Source organism: Copidosoma floridanum, unplaced genomic scaffold, assembly GCF_036245765.1.
Source record: "Copidosoma floridanum isolate Cflo_tuat_1 unplaced genomic scaffold, Cflo_Japanese_pri ptg000007l, whole genome shotgun sequence".
Lineage (NCBI taxonomy): Eukaryota > Metazoa > Arthropoda > Insecta > Hymenoptera > Encyrtidae > Copidosoma > Copidosoma floridanum.
In genome coordinates, this window is record NW_028321884.1 from 7,520,400 (window position 1) to 7,544,109 (window position 23,710).

A 23,710-nucleotide genomic window follows, 5' to 3' on the forward strand; every position below is an offset into this window, starting at 1 on the left:
ATTTGGATCAGCGCCATCTAGCGGTATTTATTTTTTGGCCAAAAGTGGCTCCTAAAATTCTGAATCAGAGCAATCAAGATTAGAGCCATTTAGTCAATCATAAACCAGCCGCAACTCATGAAGAAGCTATAAAATAAAAAAATAACGATACGTGTGTTTTTGGCGGCAAATTAACAATCTACCTTATGCTCAAAAATTTATCTTCAAACGTATTAATACATAGAAGGTCGATTTTTCGGTAGAAAATAAATTGTTAACTTGCCGCCAAAAACACATGTATTGTTTATTTTTTATTTTATAGCTTAATTACGAGTTGCGGCTGGTTTATAATTGATTAAATGGCTCTACGCGCTAAAGCTCTGGTTCAGAAGTTTAGGGCCACTTTTTGCTTCAAAAATTGGCAACGCTAGATGGCGCTGATCCAAATAATAATTACTATACTTAACTACTGACATAGTAGAGCCGTTTAATTAATTATAAACCAGCCGCAACTAATTTTGTAGAAAGACAATAACAAGTTGACATTTTTTATGCTACTTGCGGCAAGTACATTTTATCTCTTACCCGAAACTGACCTCCAAAAGTATAGATATTCGTATGGTTAAATAAAATCGACCCTATGGCATTATACTTATAGTAGTGATTACTATATTACTACACATAACTTAGGCTGTACTCCGCAAATGCTGCCACTCCGCGGCTGTCAGGCTGCGGCCACATAGACGCGTTTGACGTCCGTGAAAATCCCTAGTTCTTTGCTGCCAACTTTAAATGAAATAACTCCCGAACACACATCCCGTATATTCACACTTTTTTGTAGTTTTTTTAAGGTTTGCACGGTTATCACGTTGGCAGTGAAGAACTAGGACTATAGCGGACGCAGTCGGATGCGGTCGGACGCGTCTATGTGGCCGCAGCCTTACGGTTATACCGTTATACCGTATAACTTATACGGTACGTTCTGCGAGTGTGTGTGTAGACTGTGTATAGAATAGGTATAGAGTCTATACCTATAGACCCCGGCCCGGCCATTTACATCTTTTCTCTCTGCTATATAGCTGACTTGTGTACTATATACTATTCTCATTTGAAGTCGAGATTGGAAGTCGGAAGGCAGCTGTGGTATATTATAAAGAGGCACCAGACACGTGTATTTTCGGCGCAACAATTGCTTGTTTTGCTTATTTTTGCAAAGTAATTTGCTGAGCCGAATAATGGGTAAACCAGGTAAGAATACTTTGTTCATTCTATCTGTCGAAATAACACGTTCCTTGTTGTCCTTTAAAATGCATATTTTGTGAGATTTTGGAGCGCACCGCGTCGGCCCACGACTCTCTTAACCTCGTCGAGCTTCGCTTGTGTTTGTTTTAGAGACTCTTGCGAACTATTTGTAAGATTATATCATGCTCTGTTTCATTGGGAAAAATAAAACGAATAATTTATTAATTTTGAAGTGAATGGACACAGGCGTTTGTTTACACCTAGAGGCGGTGCATGTAAACAAACTCCTCTTGTCAAGAAGTGTGGTTAGGGTTCGTGATAGCCGGTTTTGTCACGTGGTTCATTTCAATTTGTGATTTTCATTCTATAATATTACGTAAATAATTATTTTATTATTAATAACTTTCAAGCAAACAATACAATTAATATTCATTTTTTTTACTGTGCTATCTACTAACACAGAGGATGCCAATTACGAAAGCCACGATGGTATAATCTCTATTAGTTTGGTGTCTAAGCTTAACGAATTTACTCAGGGGCCGTACCATATAACTACTTTTCTGTACATCGGCCTATGTTATAACATAGGCCCGCAAAGCTAAAAAAAGTTATATGGTACGGCTCCAGTCAGTGTGCGATTTTGATAATAAATTTCTAATGTTTGCTGAAATGCAAGCAGAGTTTTATTATGACACGTTTTCGTCTATGATATTCCATACATTTTTGGTTTGATGTATTTATTGCTTTACAGGATTCTCTCCACGTGGTGATGGCGGCTTTAGAGGAGGCGGCCGCGGTGGCTTCCGAGGAGGTGGTCGTGGCGGTGGTGGTGGCCGAGGTGGCGGTCGTGGAGGTGGCGGTGGACGTGGTGGATTTGGCGGTCGAGGGGGTGGTGGTACTCCCCGAGGCAGAGGTGGTGGTAGAGGACGGGGAGGTGGTGGCATGAGAGGTGGCAAAACAGTCATCGTTGAACCCCATCGCCATGAGGGTGTCTTCATTGCCAGAGGAAAAGAGGACGCTTTGGTAACCCGGAATTTGGTACCTGGATCTGAGGTCTATGGAGAAAAGAGGATAAGCGTTGATGTAAGTTCATTGTGAATTCAAAGAATTTAAAGCATATATTAGAGCTGGTCAGAATATCACAGTTGTCTAATCAGTGGTACAGGTATGCAAAAGTATTAAGTAGTAGAGGTGTATCTGCAAAATCTGGTCTCCTGTGTTTTGTGAATTAAATTTACTACGCACAATAGATTATTCAAATATAAAACGTTATTATTCTTGAGTTATTCTTATGTATGCTCATAAATTTTATCATTTGCAGGTAGAAAACGGAGAGAAAATTGAATACAGAGTCTGGAATCCATTCAGATCGAAGCTTGCTGCCGCTATTCTTGGAGGCATAGAACAAATTCACATGCCACCTGGTAGCAAAGTTTTATACTTGGGAGGCGCTTCTGGTACAACCGTATCTCACGTGGCAGATATTGTTGGACCTGTAAGTTTCATCATTTCTAAATATTTTTAAGCAGGCATTAGAGCCAAGCTGGTGTATTTTGTCAGTTTGGTGTCGAAGCACTGCAATATTAATACTGCTAGTTGTATCAATCAAAAATTCGTAATATCTGATTTTTTACCTTTTTACAACCAGTATACAAAATTTCAATACTCACATTTCATTAATCCTATATGTAGTGTAAGACACATTTTAAAAAAGATATACACTTTCAGGAAGGTCTTGTGTATGCTGTAGAATTTTCACATAGGTCTGGAAGAGACCTAATCAATGTTGCTAAAAAACGAACAAACATTATTCCTATCATTGAAGACGCCAGGCATCCACACAAATACAGGATGTTGGTCGGTATGGTAGACACAATTTTTGCTGACGTAGCTCAACCAGATCAAGCTAGAATCGTCAGTCTGAATGCACAGTATTTCCTTAAAAATGGAGGAAACTTTGTCATTTCAATCAAGGTATGTAGCTTTCCCAAAAAAAAATAAAACCTGTAAAATTTGCATACCGTAGAGCTGATTGGAACAATTTATGTTCTCAATCAGTGGGAACAGTTATGCCAAATTAAAAATAGTGCATATACTTGAATTTGAAAGATGATTAAAATCTCACAAATGTGGAATACTGCACACAAGTACAAACGTTTTAATTCACACCTCATACATGTGCATCATATTTTTGTCTATAATGAGTCGTTTTATTTTAATTTCAGGCTAGTTGCATAGATTCGACAGCCAAACCAGAAGCAGTCTTTATGGCTGAGGTCAATAAACTAATTGCAGACAAGTTGAAACCCAGAGAACAGATCACACTCGAGCCTTACGAACGAGACCACGCAGTTGTCGTTGGTGCATTTAGGCCTCCTCCAAAAAAAGCAGCAGCGTGAAAAGTGTTGCATAACACCCATTTTATGCACACCATTGAATTATCGATGATTTCTAAGTTGTTGAAAACTCGTTTAACCAGCAGATGAAAAGTTCTGCTGTACATGTATAATAGTAGCTTATAAGTCTAGATTTATATATATATATTTTTAAAAACTTTTGTAATCAAGATGAGCCGCAAACGCACAATCAGCGCGTTTTTTGTTACATGTACCGACGTGCTACCAAGCTAATGAGATTCTCATCTTCAAATAAATGACAACATGAATAAACATGTATTTTTCACTGAAAAAAAACAAATGTTTGTACCCATTTTTTTATTTCCGCTACTTCGACAAACAACTTGTTATACGCAATACCTGATGTATAAAAAAACAAAAGAGACAATTGCCTTTCAAGTTTCATCCCGTCTCCGGCTATTTTCAAGTTGGTCAACCACATGCTGTTGACAGTCGTTGATTTTCTTAATAACGGTTGCGCCTATTTTTCCAAATTAACAAGTAAAACGGCTCACGACCCGTAATTTTCCAAATTATAATGTCATCGGCTGATCACCCAACAAATTAATCGTTTGGTCCACTTGAACCGCCGTAATTACTAAAAACAATGAGCGAAAAGGAGAGCGGTGAAAAAGGTTTGCTTATTCCATTGTGTCGATGATGCCCGATCCAACGATAAAATAATTCCCGATCCAGATGTCCCGAGCGACACTTCGAGCGACCCGAAAACGGCCAAATCGGCGGACGTACCGAAACGGGTGAAGGAGCGTCAGAAATTGTTCAAGAAGAAAAAGTCACGGTAAGTAAACTTGATATCACTCATCAAACCACATGCCATTGAGCAGTTTATTAAAGTACAATAATAAATGATGTTAATTAGCTCGGCAACCAAGCCAAGGCTGAGCGGCGGAGCGGACGAAGCCGGAGGATCAGCCGTGGCGTCATCCGAACAGGTCGTCGTAAAGATGGAACCCAAGGACGAAGCGGAGGAAGGAGAAGAGGCCTCGAGCTTCAATCATCCGGGTAACGGGGCCGCGTCGTCGCTGAGCCGACCATCGTCCGGGAGCCACTGTTCCAAGCCATCTCTTCCCTCCACCGGGTAAGCTTTCAACCCTCATTCTATGCATCTTTGTCATGATATATTATGTATTATTATTCTTACCGTTGAATTTCAAAAGGGATCCGCGAGTCGACGAGATGCTGGAGCGGGCCCTGCACAACCTCGAGGAGGCGAGCAAGGCTCTGGCCAGCCTCGGAGAGAACGTCGAGCACGAGCTTAAGGTGGAGCCAACGGCGGATACCGACAGCCGTTGCAGTAGCCGCCATCCGACGGCCACTGCCACGGCGACGGTTTTAAGTAAAAGCGCGGCGATTCGGGCCCATCGGGCCAGTCGACGATCCAAGAGACACGACTGATTATTATATATATATATACATGATGCGCCCGGTGACGCGCGTACATTGGGTATTTATAAGGACGTCCAATTACTGGCACAATTTATTCTGCAGTTTATACGACCAGTGTGATTATTTATGGTAATTGACCAAAAAAAAAACAAAAAAAAAAAAACAGTCCGCTTGTGTACATATATATATACATTATTTATATACTGTGGAATTTTAAATAAAGTCAAGGAAAAAATGGCGCTTGATCTTTATTGTTGTCAGTGATTGGACCACCTCTATACTTACCGATTTCGTAGTACTTGATAAACAAAATGAAAAATTACTAAAGCAAAGATCGCGGGTATGAAAAAAAAAAAAAAAACCACGATTGGCAGTTGTTCCTGGTAGAGCTGATGCGCCGCACGCGGGGCAGGATGTGCCAGGTGGAGGGAAAGATCGACTGGGCGCGCCGCGACATCCTCGATCTCCACAAGGAGCTGTCGGCCCGGGTGGCCGCGTTGGAGGAAAGCCGCCGCGAGTCTGCCGAACTCCGCGAACGCCTGGTGGCCGCCGAGAAATCCCTCACCGACACCGTACGATATATTAATTATACACGTGTATATTGTATAGCCTATGTATGTAACAAAAGGTATGGATGGTTATGTAACGATCGAGCAGAAAAACGGCCCGACGAAGCAAGAGGCGCTCGACGGCAACGCGGGCGAGATGGCAAAGTCGATGAGCCCGTCCCAAGCGTGCAGCATCCAGTCGAAGCAGCGTTTGGCCGGATCGAAGCAGCCGTCGCGCTGCGAGAGCCGCATCCTCCAGCCAGACTGCCCCGGCGCACCCGTTGACGCGGCCACGATGCGAGCCGAGGCCGAGCGATTGCAGCAGTGCTGCGCCGAGGTATGCACGTTGAATGCGATTTTTCACCAATTTGTTGTCTTGGCTCTATGTATACACACCCTCGTGTGTCCCGTAGATGGAGGAGCAGGTGCTGTGCCTGCGCAAGGAGAACGAGAAAATCGTGAAGGAACGGGCCGAGTACGAGAACGCCATCCAACGGGCCCTGCTCAAGGGCGTCTCGTCCCTCAACGCCGAGGCGCTCAAGGTCCTTAAGGTCACGCCCGTTGCACCCAACTGCCCCCCCGGCTCGCCCTCGACCACCATGTACGAGCCCTTTTATCCTTTCTTGTTTTTCTTTCGTTGACCAAACTCTGTTGGACCGGGTGTTTTTTTTTTTTTTTTTTTTTACGCAGCGAGCCGGTGCCCAAGATGCAGTGCCCATCGGCCCCGAGTCCCTGCCCGGCTTACTCGCCACCGAGCAACTCTTGTCCGCCCTGTCCACCTTTCCCGCCGATGAACGACAACGGGTGTGGAACGAAGTACGGCTCGAGAAACAACTCGAGGGAGACTCTGCACAACAATGGGCAAGTTAGGAGGGGCTGCCCCAGCTCCGGGCACTCGGAGCGCAAGTCGAGGAGGTCGTCGCATCGGGACGCCGGCAGCATGCTGCTTGTGCTCCACCAGAAGGACGTCGAGAACTTTGGCATCCCGTCGGGCAACGTGCGCTGCTGCACCGGTACGCCACGGGGATGATTGGGCCTGATTGTTATTGTAGAAATTGCAATTGTTTCTTTTCTTTTTTTTTTTTTTTTTCCAAGATCCCCCTCCGAAAAAGGCGGCGGTGTGCAGTGGTGGTAGCTGCGGAAAGAACAACGGGTGCTGATGTACACCTGACGGTTTTACCTGGTGATGCTTCTTTTTTGCGCTTCGGCGAGTTTTTTCGGAGGTATACGTGGAACTCAATGATCAAATGTATCACTTTTTTTTGAAAATATAATAAAATATTTATTCAACATACATTATTGTATACATGTATACATATATATGCACTTGTATGTGTCAGAAAAATATCTTTAACAATATCGAATCAAAGCGTTGCGTTTATTAATTCTCGTCGTTACATTCTTTCCGCAAAACCATACACAGATATCCCTTTTTCTTTCATTGATCTCGTGTTTCACGAGTCATTTGTCGTTGTAAATTATTTTAAAAAAAACCAATGTCAGGGAATGATATGGTTCTCGCCAAACTTTTGTTTCGTCTCGTTTCCCGTCCGTTGCAAGATTAGCGGCAAGCAAAATAATTAAATATTAAACATAACATCTATACGTATTAGTATTTTAATTTGAACAAAAAATATATTGTATTGCTTATTTAATTGGCTATTTACAACGTTGGAGTTAAATAACTGAAAAAAAAAAAAATTAAGAACACTATGTAAGATTAAAGAAATTGGGACTAAAATACGTAGCATAGTAGTTTTAATAATCTAAACAAGCATAAAATATAACGATAATCATTTGAGCACGGATAACATATATTTTATCCAACGTTTTTTTTTTGTTTTTTTATTTTTTATTTTTCTCATCGTTGAATAATTATAAGTTTCGCTCAGTTGGTAAGCTTTTGGAACTTTAATGATTTTCTTAAACGGTCATAAATACATTTTAATAACTCTTGATATATATATATATATATATATATATATATATATATATATATATCCTTAATGTAATAATATTTCCTCGTGATAATAAAATATAAATTTTTCTACTTAGATCATAAATATCTTCGAATTTATAATATTACTTAAATTATATATGATCATGCCAACAACCTGAATTTTAATTTCTTTAGATGCAGATAATAACATTTTTTTTAACAAAGCAGGTGAACGTGATTATTTTTAAAATTAATAAAAAAAATCTATATAAATGTTTGTATTGCTATCCAACACTTTTCCAACATCGAGAAAAGCGTTATTCGTTAAACAACTATTCATTGGACCGCTGATTGCACGTCTATTTTTGAACATAAAATACACTGTGCACATGTATATGTAAAGGGCAAGGCACAATAAATGGCTGACTTACTGTGCATTTTGCCGACTTTTTTTAATTATATCTATCTGTTAATTATTATTAGTATCTTTTTTTTTTTATTTTTATTTTTTTAACAAACCTTCCGCATATAAAACCGTACACATGAGCAATCGCGACTTTTATCATTATTCTTTTTCTTCTTTTTCTTCTTCTCTTTCGTATCATCGTTTCTGTCAAGTTTTCGTTATGCAATCTATCGCTTTTTGTGCCCATGCATTTTGAATAAACTAATTGTGCTATTAACTTGATTGCAGTCAAAACGCACGAGATAAAGTGTGACCTTTTTGTTGATAAAGTTTTCGATCTTTTCGTGAGTAAAGTCACTGCTGTAGTCATTTTTTCTCTTTGAACGCGACGACGCAAATGAAAAAAAAAAAAAAAAAAAAAAAATTTATTTACATTTTGATTGTGTTTTTGTTGCTGTTCGCATGTCTATTTTTTTTACATATCATTATATTTATTTGAATTTATCGATTTCAGCAATGTTTCGCTCATAATGTTACGGTATCTTTAAAAATTGGGTGAACTCGAAATATTCCACCCTTTCACTTTCTATGCTTGTACTATTTATAGGGATACATCGATATTTCTTATAAATTCTTTTGTATTTTAAAAATATTGTTCTGTACCAACTGAATAAATAAAATAACATCTTTAATCACCGCAAATGACAAAAATTGTTTACAGAAACTAAAAAATGCTGATAAAAATTCGATAAATTTAATATACAACACGCAGTGTCGATTTTCTTTCCCTTATCGCATACATGAGTAAAAAAACCATGAAAATTGAAAATTTTTTCATTTTCTACCCACGTACTTTTATCTTGGAAAAACTCGATGATGCAACCATAAATTTTTTGCTTACTCAAAAATATCAATTTTTTGTTTTTTGTTTTAATACAAAAATACACATATTCAGTATTTCTTTTGTTTAGGACTCACATATGCGCATGCATACAATTAACAATAACACATATTTTTGCATAAACAGTCGCTGGACACAAAAAACTCGTTCTCTTTATGTAAACTTGGTACATTATATACCACACCGTATTTCATCATTGTATAACTAACGTATCTCGTTCGCAAGGCACGTGGCTGTAGTGCCTTGGGAGAAAAAAATTGTCTCGCGCACAACTCGATTTTGTCCATAGATTATAATAATAATAATAATCATTATTATTATAACATACCCATTTGAATATTGAGATTTTTTTTTTTAATAAAAATAATATTTATGTTAGGCGTACACGTATACATCTTTAAAGAACATCTTGTCGTTTGGCACTTAATAAAAGTATTAAGCATAAGTAGAATAAGAATAACATTTTCAGTGAAAAGCTACTAAAATATTTTGACCCTTTTACTGAAACAAAAATAATAATAGCAAGTTCTAAAAGTCTTGTGAAAAAAAAAAAAAAAAAAGTTAAAATAACGAGAGTATCCAAGAGTATCTAAATGGAAAAAAATTGCAGTAAAAATCATCATAATTTAATAAAGTCTATCTCGCGGCAGTATTGTCTCAAGTCGATTAGCAGCCGAGGGACGATTTTTCCTTCACCTTCAGTCGAGGATTTTTCTTCATTTCTTTGCTGCTGCTGTTTCCGATCTTCGTCCCTGATACTCAACATTTTTCTAATTAATGGGCACGAACGAGATTTAAAAATTCTTCACGAGTCTTGGGATCGTCGCGAAACACGCCCAGCATCGTCGACGTGATTGTCTTGCTGTTGATCTTCTGAACGCCTCGCATAACCATGCACATGTGCCTGTTGGAGCCGAAACACACACATAACGTCAAGTAATAATTATTTATTTTTATATATTATCTAATAATTATAATCGGTATAATCAACATCGGTTTGACAATCCTAAAACAAAAGTGCAGTTGACAATTTTCTTTTTTTTTTTGTCACGTGGATAAAAAACGGATTCGATTGCGAAAAATATATCACAAAGTATCGAGATAAGTGTACTTGTGAGTAACAATCGGAAAATTTCAAAATTTACATATTCGTGATAGCATATATGAAAATTCACGGATAGTCAAGCGTCATCGTCGTAATCGGCGCTAATTTATAAAAACGACAAATTACCCGTATATCCTTCGATCTTTATCACCGATTTTATTTCCATTAATAATAAGTTTTCAGGGATTTATGTTGTCCGCTTTATGCAACACCTGCAGTTGTTCAAGTATAGATTCTCGCGGCTGCGGTAACACCACTTCTTGTCCGATCACGTGTGCGCGTAACCATAAAAATCCTTCGCGATCGGCAATGCATCTAATTGCCATTCCTAAGCGCACCGAGAGCGTTAAGTATGAAAAAAAAGAAGGTATTTAAATATGGTAAATTTTTCACGCCGCTGATCCAAGTGTCGTAACGGTGATCATTATCATGACTTCTCGATTCCCCCCCTGGCATATCTGGGACAATGTAAATTTTTTTTTTTTTTCGATTCAGACTACCGTTTTGTTTTCCACGGGATTTTCATGCAGGTTTTTCAAGTCGCTGTAACGAATATCAAATTGAAATAGATCTCCCGTTGTTGGTCAATGTGTAATTGATCGCTGGATATATATCTGTTTTGCATCGTCTCGTTGCATAAGTCATCTACCGATACACCGAGCAATTGAATCGCGACCACGTACCGTACGTAAAATATCTTTTTTTTTTTTTTTTCTCTTGATACATGAGACTCGACACACTATATCGCGATCGTCATTGATTCTCCGAGGGAATGAAATATCTGATGAAAAAACAATTCTCCGTTGAATCCCGATAAATTTTAAATGCGCCGTCGCCTTATCTTTTTCGCAGTTTTATACACCGATCTTTCGAATTATTGTAAAATGAGGTTTAATTATATTCGTCTAATGTTTTGTACAAAGGTATAACTAACACTCCCTCGACGACGACAGCCACGCCTGCCGGTTGAATGGCTTTGGTCACAGCCTCGGCTATCTGCTTGGTGAGGCGCTCCTGCACCTGCACTCGTCTACTGTAGATCTCGACGATTCTGAGGAAAAGAAGGAAAATCGGTACGGATATTGTATGTTTTTCATGATTTAATTTGGTGTTGTCCCATCAGTTACCTGGCCAGCTTGCTGAGGCCGAGAATTTTCTTGCACGGCAAATAGCCGATGGAAACTTTGCCGTAGAAAGGAACGAGGTGGTGCTCGCACATGGAGAACATCTCGATGTCCTTCACAACCACCATCTCGTCGTGGTCCTCGTCGAATATCGCGTCGTTTATGACGTCTGGAAAAGTATTGTGTTTTTCCCTTCTTTACAACCATTCCTTACTTTATCACTATTATTATTATTGCGAGTATATTTTTCCGAGGTAATAAGCTCGCGAAAGTGTACGTTCGATGAACACTGTTCCCCCTCGGCAGAACTTTAGATTATTTTTACAAAACGGTGCGCGCGAGCTCATTTTTTTCACGTGCTGTCTAGTACGTTAAATTCTAGATTTCTGTTTGAAAAGTTGCCATAGCTCAATCTCTGGGTTAGATGATGCTGACTTGAAGAGTTTTTTTGAGGAGAATCGATATAAATGTACTCAGAGTCGTGTTCAAGCTCACACTGTTTTGCTTCTAGACAATTTGAAAAAAAAAAAAAAAAAAAATTCCATAATGAAAAATCATCCATTATTTTGCTCGTTTACAGTTAATAATGGCCCTACCTCCGGTACAAACGTACGATACGTTAATACATATTGTACACACGTATACACCTGTGCATAGACAAAAGGGACACCGAGCGCGTCAAAGGGATGGGCACGCGCTGCACCTCCGTCTGCAGTTATAGACCGTGATTTACCTGGTATTGACCTAGTTGTCGGGTGGTGGGTGGCGGAGGAGGGACGACGAATAAAGAGCGTTGCCACGGGCAACCTTGAGCGAGAGCTACAACATCCACTATCAAGGAGTGGCCGGTGTGTATGTTCGGTACGGGGGTGTTTCAGCACGTACAGGCCACAATTGTCCTCTAATATTGTTTGTCATGTCCAATGGATGATTTTTTTTTGTTTTGTTTTTTCTCTCGAAAAAAGTAACTTTCGTAAACTTAAAGTAAAGGTCCTTTCAAAGCTTTGTTTCCCTTAAACATTTATTACATAGAAAATGAAAACAAAAATCTCCCTATGGATGAGATGACAGTGAATAAAAGGAGAAAGGAAAAAGCTCCAGGTCCGATAGTTCCAACGAGTATCGTTAAAGCACTTTTCCTCTCTCCCGAGAGGAGAAAAAAAAAGCTCCCGTTGTCTTGAAGACCGAGGCAAGTGCGAGGGCAGGCGGGGGAATAAAGCTCCATTCACGGCATTCTCCGTCACTGTCCGTTGTCGTGCCTTTTCTCTCGAGCCGGGGAGCTTTCACGGGGGGGGGGGGGGTGGAACAAGCGCGATAATGAATTAGCTCCCCCGGAATCTCATTGGAATTCACTCGAGGCGAGAGCTTTCCTCCTCTCTGTTTCTCCAGTGTACGCATACAGCGACGGTGTTTCATGCACGTGTACAGGTACCACATAAACGTGGTGATTTTGTGATTTTTCAGTACTACACGATACTTGATTTTTTTTTTTTTTTTTTTTTTCATCAAGTGCGAAAGAATACATGATATGGATGTTAAACAGCCTGTACCTTCGAGGCTCTGATCGTAGCCCTTGGTGAAAAACAGCATAGCCTTGGCCGCTCGCTCCGGTGTCTTGAGCAAGCCTTGGCGCTCAACGTTCTCACCCAGCGCCTGTAGCAGTAGCTTGTAGCTGTGGGACATCTGAGGCAGGAGGGCCTCCCTCGTCGGTGGCCTATGGTCCAGCTCCATGTCGTGGTGGAACGTGCACTTCTCGTGACCTGATGACAAAACGCAATTTTTTTTTTTTTTTCATGCTGTACCAATCACCCGATTCGAGAGGGATCACCCCCACAGAGATGAGAAAGCTTATTTTCGCATACATATTTATGTGTGAACCGCTTTTTCCTCCACTCGCGCGAGTCGGCTTGATTGCTTGTTTACGTATGTATACAGGGAGATGGAAAATCCGTACGCGCGATAAGGTTTGGCACATAAAAGCTAATTTACAATCCCCAGAGAGGGGGGGGGAGGAGCGTTTTGACCCACGAATCAAACAACACACGTAAATATAGCCTTGGATTCGGACCGATAACTACATCGTTAAAATGGCACATTTTGTTTTTTTTCCCCCCCCTTTCCAGCGGAATCTAAGCCTTGCGTTCGGCCTGTGTTACGTCACTGTCGGTCCGAAAGGTGTAATAAAAAACGTTGTTTTCGTTCCGATCGTTCGCGTAATCGAAGGTCCTTTCTTTAGCGCGTACGCGCTCGAGTAACCGCGGAGCCCCGTGCCCTCGTAATTTCCGAAAAGCCTATTAATCTTAGCGTTTTGAAGCAAAAAAAAAAAAAAAAAAAAAAAAAAACAACTTATCTTTCGATCTTTTACGCGTATGTTGCTCTTTGAATATTTAAACAGCTAATAAAACACGTATAAACACGCGCATAAAATTAAAGCAAACGAGCGTTTCGATTTTACGGAAATTTTGCCGCAGGTGTGTATGTATATAGTGTCGACAAATGCGTTTGCTTGTAATACACCTAATCATTCGCGCGTCTTTTCAGGAGGAGGGAAGTATAAAAAAAAAAAAAAAAAAAAAAAAAGAACGTAGATAAACAAGTAATTGATCATCGATAGATAAAGGTGTATTTATGCATAGTGTAAATAACTTATATTATACTGTTATCAGGCAAGCAAATTATTATTATTTCATTTCGTCAATATTCATTATTCAAACTTCGATGACAAAAAAAAAAAAAAAAAAATTTCTGGAATTAACGTGCTAAAAATAATGTGCATCACTCCCTAGATTCCAAACACTCACTCATTTTTTTACATTTCTAAATGCTTCGTAACGAAAATGTAAAATTTCGGTATCATTTATACATACTATCTACTATAGATCAATACCATCTCGATGAATGAACGAATCAGTGATTGTATAGTAAAAATTAACAAGTCAAGTATATAATATACACAAAGTATACACAAGTGCAACACGTACTTTAATCTTAAAGTGGCACTTGAGATAAAGCAAAGTGAGATTTAGCATTTATTATTGATTTATAAATATAACATCGACTCGTAAAGATAACGAGACGCGTGTACGAGATTTTTCCGTCCCAGCACCATAAATGTAATGTTATGTGATATAATACAGTCGGAATAGTTTGTCCTTTTTATTCCAATGATGAATAAGTAGGTGTGTTATTTTCCACTATCTCATAATTAATTGAGATGACTTTGCTTTTGCGCTAGTCTGATTGACATATTATATATATAGATATACGTGTTACGAATTAATTGCACGTACTTAATTATGCAGTGATAAAAGTAGTGCTGGTTCATGGAGTTGTCAATTTCATGATTTAAACAAATTTCAATTAAAAAAATGCTTTGAGTAAAATTTACAGGTGAAAGTAAGGACGAGGGGCAACATAGATAATAATAATAGATAATAACAATAAGCAAGATATACATTTTCTTCTCAATCACGTTATTTTTTCCTCAAAAAAAAAGATTGGAAAACGTATTGGATAGCTAAACTCTTGAAAAACGAAAAAACCACCCTCGCAGTGTATACGCAAGCGTCACCCAATTAATATTCTATACCTGGTGTAGTGGAGGTGCGAGGCGTTCTCGGGGTGCCGGGCACTTCGGTGTCCGAGTTGGGCTGCTTCTCACCCCAGGACACGTTGCGCTGAAGCGAACACGGCTTCTTCGACTCGACGGCCGTCTGCTTCTTCTCGTCCTCGATTATTCCGTTCATTCTCGCTATACCTAACAAGTACACCCCTGAATATAACTTTATGCTATCTTTGACGATTTTTTTTCTTTCTTTTCCGTGTTCGGCGTTGAGATTGACGGGGTTTTTTTTTTTTTTTTTTTTTTTTTTTTCGCAGACTTAGACACGGATACTTTGTCAATTTTTTTTTCAATTACTTCTTTCATACGCAGTACTTGAAAAAATGTTTCCAGCAGAACAACGCAATTTCAGAGGAAAAACCAAAGTATTTAATAAACTACATTGAAAAATTTGGTTTCAAATACTTTACCACGAACTTAAATACATAAAATTGATAGCACTTGACAGCTAGAAAGAAACATTGGTTCTCAGTGTCGTATTGTAAATGAAACATTTTTTTTAGCAATTTTGTAAAGCATCACAATGGACGTGTGCATCGCACTATTTATGACTGTATACTCAGAGTTTATCCCGATACAGGCGCGATCGAGCGAGTACACACACGCGTACCGAATTCTACGCCCCTCGGGACAACCTGTTGCAATGAATTCCCTCCACAGGCACCTTCGATGTATTTATACATACATGCAAGTACAACAAGCGCACATCGATCAACCCGATCGCGAGGCCTTGAACGAATTTCCGATCGGTTGATTTCTCCGGAGAGACGCGATTACGCTCGACACTCGCGATTAAGGAGAGAAAAAAAAAAAAAACGCAAGGAATAATAATAGTTCACTGTCCGGCGGACGAATTTCTCCAAACACACGTACGGGTGCAGTTCCGATCGACGCCAGTGTTTTGATTTCCGGCGGGTTTCTCGCGCGCGCCACGCACATGCCTCTCTGACTATTGATTTATCCATCCCAACGACAATAACAGCGCAGCACCGGCCGAAATTTCTCCCGGTCTCGCGTGTCATTGTTGTTTTTTGCCGTAACCGATCGCGCTGCCGATACAATGGGTAAAAGCCCGATTGTTTGCATAGAGAGACAGAGAGATCTTTTGGACTGGGAACTTTTTTTTTTTTTTTTTTCCCCTCCCACTAAACCAAGCCACTGCGTACCCTCGATGAACAAAAAACCCCGACAATCTCGTATCGCGAAGTTAGTTTTTTTTTTTTTTTTAATAATCACCTCGTTCGACTGTATAAATTGTAATTGTACGACGGCTCCGAACGACGGGTAAAATCGGAAAAATCACAAAAAAAAAAAAAAAAGAAAAAAAAATGGTAAAGAAATAAAATCGTGGGTCCTATGTACAATATGAGGTGAGTAGATGGTATATACAGTTGCACACGGCAAGAGTGACGCGCCACTACTGACGTAGCAGAGATCTACTGACTGACTGACTGCGATTGTAGTGTATATACGCGGGTTAAAGAGTCCTGCTTCTGTGAACCACACCTCCCTCCTTTACCCTCCTACATATTTTATATATATATATATATATACAGAGGGTTTCCCCCCTCTCACTCGCTCCTTTGCTCTCTCTCTTTCTCTCCGCGTGTGCTTATGGAAGCTGCGGGGCTTTTATTCCTGAGCACACATGCGCGCTGCGCTCGGAAAATCTCTACCATCCTCGGGGTGTGTGTGTATATAGTATATACATTTTGTAGGGGGAGGATTGCGTCAGTAGAGGTAAGAGAGGGTTGCTCGGGATTATTCGACTGCTTCTACGTCAAGGCTACATATAATAATGTAGAGAGTGACGCCACGCGATTTGGCAGGTATGCTTGGTCTATTGCTGCAAGTGTCATAAGTTAATGACCATTTTATCGGAACTTGGGGGATCAGGGGATTAGGGAAAATTTGATCGATCGTCCGTATAATCGCGAGCCACGGACTTCCTGCTGATTGCAGCGTGCATTGACACTTTCCTGGGAAAGTTTTATGTGTCGTTTGTTGCAATGAAAGGAGGATTTTTTCTTTTTCTTTTCTTTTTTTTTTTTTTTTTTTTTTTGAACAAAGCGAGGAGCCGAAGACAAGGAGCTACATTAGAGTTGAAGCTTCTTGAAGTAAAGACTGATTTTTTATTCGAATGTAGCGTTGAAAAAAAAAAAATAGTAATTATTACTATATATTTCAATTACATTTTTCCTTAATTCACGACTATTTTTAGTTTTAAAAATTCGCCATTTTAACCGATCCTCGAAGCAATCCAAATTAAATATTAGTACCCCAGCAAACGAAGCAGGGCACCCAGCTAATCGGTACGCGTAAATGTTTTGGTCCACACGGTCATTTCAGTTTTCCTATTAAAAATTATCTTGGTAATTAAAATTGCCTGGAAATTCATCCAACGTACAGGTAACATTGACCTGAATATTTCAAAAGCAGATTATAAAGCAAGAGTGGTACAAAAAAAAACCAGACGATCACGAGATGTTTTGTATGCCCAACAATCTTACAATTGTGTATACGTAGGTACATAACATCCTCCTGTTTTTTTTTTTTTTTTTTTTTTCAAACTTTTTGTGCAATTCTTCTCACAGGTGTCATCTGAACTTAAAAGCCAGTAACTCACACGTTCATGTTTTCTCGATTTATGTGAACATTAGTCGAGCTTGTACTTTTACTGTCATGCTCTAGCTACAAGTCGGCTGATGAACCATACGGACGGCTCGTTTTTTCATCCCGAAAATCGCACGAAATACACAAGGAATCAAGTAAATCGTCGAGGAAGGTATGTATGGTTTTTCCTAGCTTCCATGAACAATATAGGTAAACAAAATACCGCGTTATCCGATTATTTTAAAATTCATCAACAAGTTTTTTTTCTTGACTAACTGGCATACTTTGTACTCGGTATAAGTATTATGATACAAGTTATACATACAAGGTTTACACATATGACAAGCTAGGAAGATCGAAAAATCGGTTCGGCCGACTTTTTCTCGATTCATACACAATTTAGGCTTACTCATTCACATTTTCAGTGCAGGGGAAAACCCCACTTCGTCTAAATTGTTGCTCCAAAACACGAGTCTCGGGAAAAAATAAGAACTCGATCGGCGCAGAAGCGCCTGATGGAAAAGTAGAAAGTATTTCGTCATTTTAAGTACAGGTGTGATACCGAGAGAGAAAATCCGATAGGTTTCCGCGAGTACGTAAAGTACAAGTATTTCGTAAGAATGGTTCTCTGTACGAAAAAACCGATCGAAGAGGTAAACATGCATCGAAAAAATTGGAATGTTCCCCATTTTTTGCTTCCATCGTTGAACCGATTTTTCGGCATTGCGACGTCTATCTGACGTCACCACACGTAGCCAACAGGTATATTATATAGGTATACAATCAAGATGCGAAATCGAGTTTCGGGTGCACGGTAAAAAAATTCATCCGATTGTAATTGATCCATCTCGCTCCACGTTACAAATTGAGCAATTGCACGTATTCAATGGTATGTAGTGTAATGTTGTCCCTTGGCATATACGATATTGACACCTACACACCCGAGTTCACGGATGGATGGAATATCGCGTTGAAATCGGGGTTGATGAGGAAAGACGAGGGAGCAAAAAAAAAAAAAAAAAAAAAAAACGGGAAAGAACAGCTTGACCGAAACGGGAACGAAAACATCGACAGAACTGGAAACACGATCTCCCTCGACCGCAGGAATACGTGTGTAGCCGCGGCGTTGCTTTTACTTTGTTCTTTTCCTTGTTCTCTGTAGCCGAGGCGTCATGGGTTTTTCTACTTACAGTTTTTTCTCATTTTCGACATAGTTTTATAAAGATGGAAGAAAAAACACCATAAAGTAAATAAAATCGGATGACGATCGTAGGGGTCGCGTCAAGTTTATTTTTGGTGCTTGAAAATCGGCAAAAAATTTTCTAGTCGATCGTCAGGATTAAAGTTGACCTTGGATTCTGTTGTAATTGTCGCCTCGCGTCCTTTTGTTATTAAGTCACCAATGTGAAACGCGTGCCATTTGCTCGGCAAAACGTAAACAAAGCAGCCATCTCGAATGACCGGTTTGGTCACGAATTTCAAAGTTTCCCAATTTTTTGTTTGTTTATGCACACCCGTTTTACAAATGTCCCAGAATCGATGCAAGCGTGCGAGAGTTTTTGGTCAACAAAGTTTCGATTTACATGGTAATAGAGACAGTGGCACTGTAATCCAACATAATATACGTATGGATTTAGAAATAAGAAATCAATCATCAGCGCGCTAATATACGAATAAAGTGATGTACGCGACTCATCGTTAAGCGACACGTTGTACACGCATCGTAACGATTCAATTGCAAAAACGACAATATACTTACATAAACGAGATTTTTCCCTTACCTCGGTTGTTCTATGAAAAAAACAATATACTTTAGACGAATGTGCGGTATCGGACACTCGATCTTTTTTCTGCAATAAGAAAAAAAAAAAAAAAAAAAAAAATCGCATTTGAATGAAAAACGTTTAAGAACAATGCGGTGATAAGTGCGTGTTTGTAATCTACAAGTCGGGAGAGATGAGACGTAACGCACATTAGATAAGTCGCTTCTTAGAATATTATTACCTATTTTTTTCATCCTCTAATCATACTGGTGTTCGTAAACTTTGTTGTATAAGATTCTCTTAGAAGCGTGGCAATCAGCAAAGTCGCGTGCTCGTAATGAAAAGTGTTTGCAAGCGTGTTAAGAAAAAAAAAAAAAAAAATATGCATCACGTTGACTGGTGGTTTTTTTGTTTTTCGTAAACGCACTTTATTTTGAATAAACAACGCACAACTTGGACGCAGATAATGAGGAAGTGATTATCGCTTGTACTTCTCTGTGGAATAAAATTTTATGGACAAAAAAGCCGGGGAAGATGAAAAAAATGAAAAAAAATAACCAGCAACAATGTCAACAAGGACGCATTCACGTAAGCATCGTGAGAGAAGAGACGGGAAGAAAAATCGGGCGAGCGCGTCTCTCGCACGGTCATCGCGTTGCAGCGCCGGCTAGAAAAAAGTCAGCCCCGGTGACAACCGACTCCTGAGATGCACGAGCGAGCGCCAGCCACTGGTGTATCAGAAGGATACGGTATTTTTTTTTTTTTTTTTTTTTGAAATCGATATACATCTTTGATGGGAGAAAAAAAAAAGTCATCGAAGGCACGTTAGGAGGTGTCACGTATCGAGACGTAATGCTGTGGCTTTTTAGTCCAGCGCAATAATCCGTTAGCCACCTTTGTACGTATGCACAACGAGTGCATGAAGCTAGAGATGCGTGTAAGATGAGAGAGCTGCGGATCGTTTGTACCTACTCTTACGGAATTGATTTTGAAAGCTCAATACAGTACGTCAATAGGAACAAATTTTTTATTAATTAGAATTATAGATTGATGGGAAAGATTTTTGAAAAATACATCTTTACTTTTAAATACAACAACTTATCTCAAAAAATTATCATTCATCAAAATTCAATTATAAGTATAGTTTTCGAATCACAAATAATCATTACCATTTACAGTTGAATCCTGTACAGAATGTTTGAAAAACTTGTATTAGACAGTTGGTCTGTGCTTATAACCGGAATAATAGCCTACACACGAAATTATCATGCATTCAACAGTAATCAGGGAAAACTTATCCGAAAAGCCCGTATCACTTAATATATTATTTCAATGATTTTCTCAATTAACAATATAGTAAAATCATCGATGAAATCTTGTCCAACGGACTTTAAACTGAAAGTTTGAAAAATCGGTACGAAGCTTTAATCAGTTCGTTATATGTAAGGCTTTACGTTATTATTAGTAACTAAAACAATAAATGACCAATTTTGTTTATGTTCCATATAATTCCACCTCACGAGTATAAAATAGAACAAAAAAAAAAAAAAAAATCGTTACAGTACATAGCCGTGCACATCATACACTTTGCGCGTCTTACCGTACCCTTAACCGTTCTACTGGTGCTCCCATCAACTTTCCAACAACATCTTATCTGCTTGGTATACTTACGTATCCTATTATTAATCCCTGACAATTATGAGATGGATGAATGCGATGTAGAGCGTGAGGGGGAAAAAAAACAAACATACAGTTTTTGTGGTGATAAAAAATAATGCTCGATTGTCGTCACATTTTATAAATTTATGTATGCCAATGGCTTTTGTTGATTCGATTTATTTGAGCGTGAGTGATGTTCTTCAAAATGTATCGTATATGCTTTATAGCTCGTAAACTTTGATTCATTATTTTACTCTAATTTTATTACAGCGTATTTTTGTTGTATATGCAATACATCGGGTGATTGTTTGTTACTTCATGACCAAAAAAATTAATTTGGCTTAAATTTCACATACTCGTCCAAAATGTTAGGAGATTTTCAGGGCTTTCATACTTTAGTTATCTTCTAGAAGTGCAATAAATAAATTACACAATAATGTTACTCTGATCATTTGCATAAACAGTTTTATGTCAATTGAATAACTTTAACTATATTCTAAAATTACCATTGTCACGTACAGATCTTACACTATCTGTAGTCGTGTAAAATTTTTCAATTCAATGGTGGGACTAGATAAAATGGTTCGACACGCACATATGAATATTCGTGTGAAATTATCTCACACTATTGTTTCAAAAGCTTTATGGGAGGCAAAAAATCATCCTGGCCAATCTAATTCATGAGTTAAAATTTTGTAGCACTTCAGTTTGAAATTATTTGCTGCGAAATCGTTTGTTAAATAAAGTTAACAAAGTGTCAGGATTAATAAATACCATAAAAATCTTAATTCACGAAAATTTACAAATTTTGGTTAAAATAATTTCTATTTTTATAAAATTGACAGGTGAGTACTCAGATAGGTATGTGAACAAGAAGTGCTATTGACTCGAATATCTGTATAATACGATAATCAACTTAATAAATATCACGAAAGTACTATCATGCTCGTGCAATACCATACAATCACACCGATTCAAGTTTCAGTGCTGATCTTCACATTTAATACCACATACAATTCATTTGTTGAATTTTGTGAGATTGTATGCAATTCGTATATAAATGTATATTATATACACAACTCATTGATACACGCATATCATGTACGTCACGTTAATTTAAAAAATCTCTTTTTTTTTTTTATTATAAATTTCCATTTTTTTCGCTTTATCGCATCAGTCGATATTACAACATGTGCCAGTTAAGGGTACAGGAGAAATAACCGAGAGTACTTGACACTTGTTCTTGACAACCGGTTATTGTCGCATCACAAGATTTATTGATTGCGTTGATTTTGAATGCACGAAAAATAACAATCACCTATTTATATTGTGCTTAACATCGTTGTCCTTTATGTACGTTATACACACAGCTGCGGGCAAACAGATGAACACACTCAAAAGAGAGATAAACAAGACAAACACTACGAAGACACTTGTTGCATTTGCCTTCGTCGGTGGCATGTAAATGTTTTTTGAAAAAATTTTCTCGGCAAAACATATGTAATTATGTACCCGCAATAAAATGGCAAACGAAACAATATTTGTCTCACAATAGTAACTTCCGTGTTTTTTCCCTCCGATTTTCCTCATTAACATGCACCACCTGCGTGGTCCAGTAACAAACGTTTGACAGTACGTCTTTCTTCCCTCGTTATGCATATATTTACATCGAGCTTTCCTCATCTCCAAGGGGTGAGAATTCGCCAAAATGCCATTTTAGGACATTTTACCATTGTATTAAAAAAAAAAAAAAAAAACAATTGTGATATTGTCGAACCTGTTTTGTGGTGACTGCTACTGCCATTTTCCGCAATTTGCAGCTGTTGTCCATTCTCGGTCGTCTTCTCGGGTTTCATGATGCAACTCTCGAACGTAACAAACCAGCGTGTGTGTGTGTGTGTGTGTGCATATACGCGTGTATTTGTGCGTAAGTGTACCAAAAGCGATAAGCACCGCAAAATAAACGCAAGCACGGCGTGCCAAAGCCGACGAAGAGACACTCGCTCGCGTCCACTGCCCGCAGCAAACTACTTGCTCGAGCTTTTTGTCAGAGTCAACGCAAGTATGATCTCGTGCCTCGGGAGGAGGGGCTGCACGAGGAAAAAGAAACAACTGCGTATATATATTTACTTACCAAAACCGTGCGAGATTCGTGAATCGAGAGAGAGAAAAAGAAGAAAAAAAAAAAAAAAAGACAAAGTGTGCATGACGCTTGCGTATAGTACAATACGCGCGCTGTGTTTGTTGCCCGGCAGAAAAGCTTTCTCTTGTGCGGTGCTTTTCCCCCGCCACGAATTTTTCCAAGAATCCTGTCCTGATCAATGAGCTTGACGGCTTCTTCGTTTTTTTTTTTTTTTTTTTTTTGTTTTTTTTTTTTTTCTTTTGATGTATGTACCATGTGTTGTACATGTGGTTTATGTAAAAAAATTTTTAACATTTTTTTATCCAAGAAATACGGAACAATTATTATTTTTGTACATAAAATAACATTTGGAAATCATTGTTATGGGAAAAAAAAAAATTAAAATAATCATTCTGATTTATTTATTTCTGATCATTTAATTTATTTAATTACGTTTCATAGAGGATTATAATAATTAATTTTTATTATTGAATAGTTAAAGGCAACTTATAGTATTATACTTAAGTTTTTTTTTTTTTTTTATTGTTACACCCATTAAATGTTTTATTGTGAAAATAATTTTTATAAAAGTTTAAAAACAGTAAACTTTTATGAATATTCTATTTAGATATTTTAAAAACTTTGAAAAAATTTTTTAACTGGTTTTCCTTTTCGTGTGTTTTTTTATACATTTATTCAAATCGTTGAATGAACAAATAATCAGATGGCTTCTTCCGAAAAGTATGTTATTTATACTCTAAACACATTAAATTACTCAAAAAATTATTGTTTTATCTCGCAATGACGTACTTCAATTATTGATCAATCAATTATTAATATTTTTTTTTTTTTGATCGACGGAAGTGTCTATTAAATTAATTGAA

At 38.3% G+C, this 23,710-nt stretch overlaps 3 protein-coding genes across 5 annotated transcripts; 2 read left to right on the plus strand and 1 right to left on the minus strand.

The window, feature by feature from the left end:
• The first annotated feature begins 1,064 nt into the window (after nt 1-1,064).
• On the plus strand, nt 1,065-3,908 carry LOC106647437 (rRNA 2'-O-methyltransferase fibrillarin). Its single transcript, XM_089588639.1, has 5 exons — nt 1,065-1,227; nt 1,973-2,304; nt 2,543-2,716; nt 2,950-3,195; nt 3,447-3,908. Exons 1-5 carry the CDS (start codon nt 1,215-1,217, stop codon nt 3,618-3,620), a joined length of 939 nt encoding a protein of 312 aa, XP_089444765.1. The 5' UTR covers nt 1,065-1,214; the 3' UTR covers nt 3,621-3,908.
• Nucleotides 3,909-4,224: 316 nt separating this feature from the next.
• Nucleotides 4,225-6,819, plus strand: LOC106647438 (uncharacterized). The gene is made up of 9 exons (XM_089588893.1): nt 4,225-4,252; nt 4,314-4,416; nt 4,498-4,716; nt 4,796-4,898; nt 5,399-5,596; nt 5,682-5,909; nt 5,986-6,173; nt 6,263-6,585; nt 6,668-6,819. Exons 1-9 carry the CDS (start codon nt 4,225-4,227, stop codon nt 6,730-6,732), a joined length of 1,455 nt encoding a protein of 484 aa, XP_089445019.1. The 3' UTR covers nt 6,733-6,819.
• A 2,547-nt stretch (nt 6,820-9,366) lies between these two features.
• Nucleotides 9,367-22,712, minus strand: LOC106647500 (GTP cyclohydrolase punch). Of its 3 annotated transcripts, none has more exons than XM_014363924.2 (6): nt 22,482-22,712; nt 14,637-14,804; nt 12,598-12,807; nt 11,051-11,216; nt 10,858-10,974; nt 9,367-9,722 (listed from the first exon to the last, which is right to left on the minus strand). In XM_014363924.2, exons 1-6 carry the CDS (start codon nt 22,558-22,560, stop codon nt 9,593-9,595), a joined length of 870 nt encoding a protein of 289 aa, XP_014219410.2. In that variant the 5' UTR covers nt 22,561-22,712; the 3' UTR covers nt 9,367-9,592. The 3 variants fall into 3 exon arrangements, with proteins under 3 accessions (XP_014219410.2, XP_014219411.1, XP_014219412.2); XM_014363925.2 differs by lacking the exon at nt 22,482-22,712 and adding an exon at nt 15,906-16,097; XM_014363926.2 differs by lacking the exon at nt 14,637-14,804.
• Between the last annotated feature and the right edge of the window lie 998 nt (nt 22,713-23,710).

Excerpts from the sequence above, each read along its gene's own strand:
- LOC106647500 (XM_014363924.2), bottom strand. The coding sequence starts at position 22,560 with ATGAAACCCGAGAAGACGACCGAGAATGGACAACAGCTGCAAATTGCG. Across the intron at positions 14,805-22,481 it reads TAGCAGTCACCACAAAACAG|GTATAGCGAGAATGAACGGA; the intron begins GTTCGACAATAT and ends TGTACTTGTTAG. Across the intron at positions 12,808-14,636 it reads TCGCACCTCCACTACACCAG|GTCACGAGAAGTGCACGTTC; the intron begins GTATAGAATATT and ends TTTTGTCATCAG.
- LOC106647438 (XM_089588893.1), top strand. The coding sequence starts at position 4,225 with ATGAGCGAAAAGGAGAGCGGTGAAAAAG. Across the intron at positions 4,717-4,795 it reads CCATCTCTTCCCTCCACCGG|GGATCCGCGAGTCGACGAGA; the intron begins GTAAGCTTTCAA and ends GAATTTCAAAAG. Across the intron at positions 6,174-6,262 it reads GGCTCGCCCTCGACCACCAT|CGAGCCGGTGCCCAAGATGC; the intron begins GTACGAGCCCTT and ends TTTTTTACGCAG.
- LOC106647437 (XM_089588639.1), top strand. Across the intron at positions 2,305-2,542 it reads AAAAGAGGATAAGCGTTGAT|GTAGAAAACGGAGAGAAAAT; the intron begins GTAAGTTCATTG and ends TATCATTTGCAG. Across the intron at positions 3,196-3,446 it reads ACTTTGTCATTTCAATCAAG|GCTAGTTGCATAGATTCGAC; the intron begins GTATGTAGCTTT and ends TTTTAATTTCAG.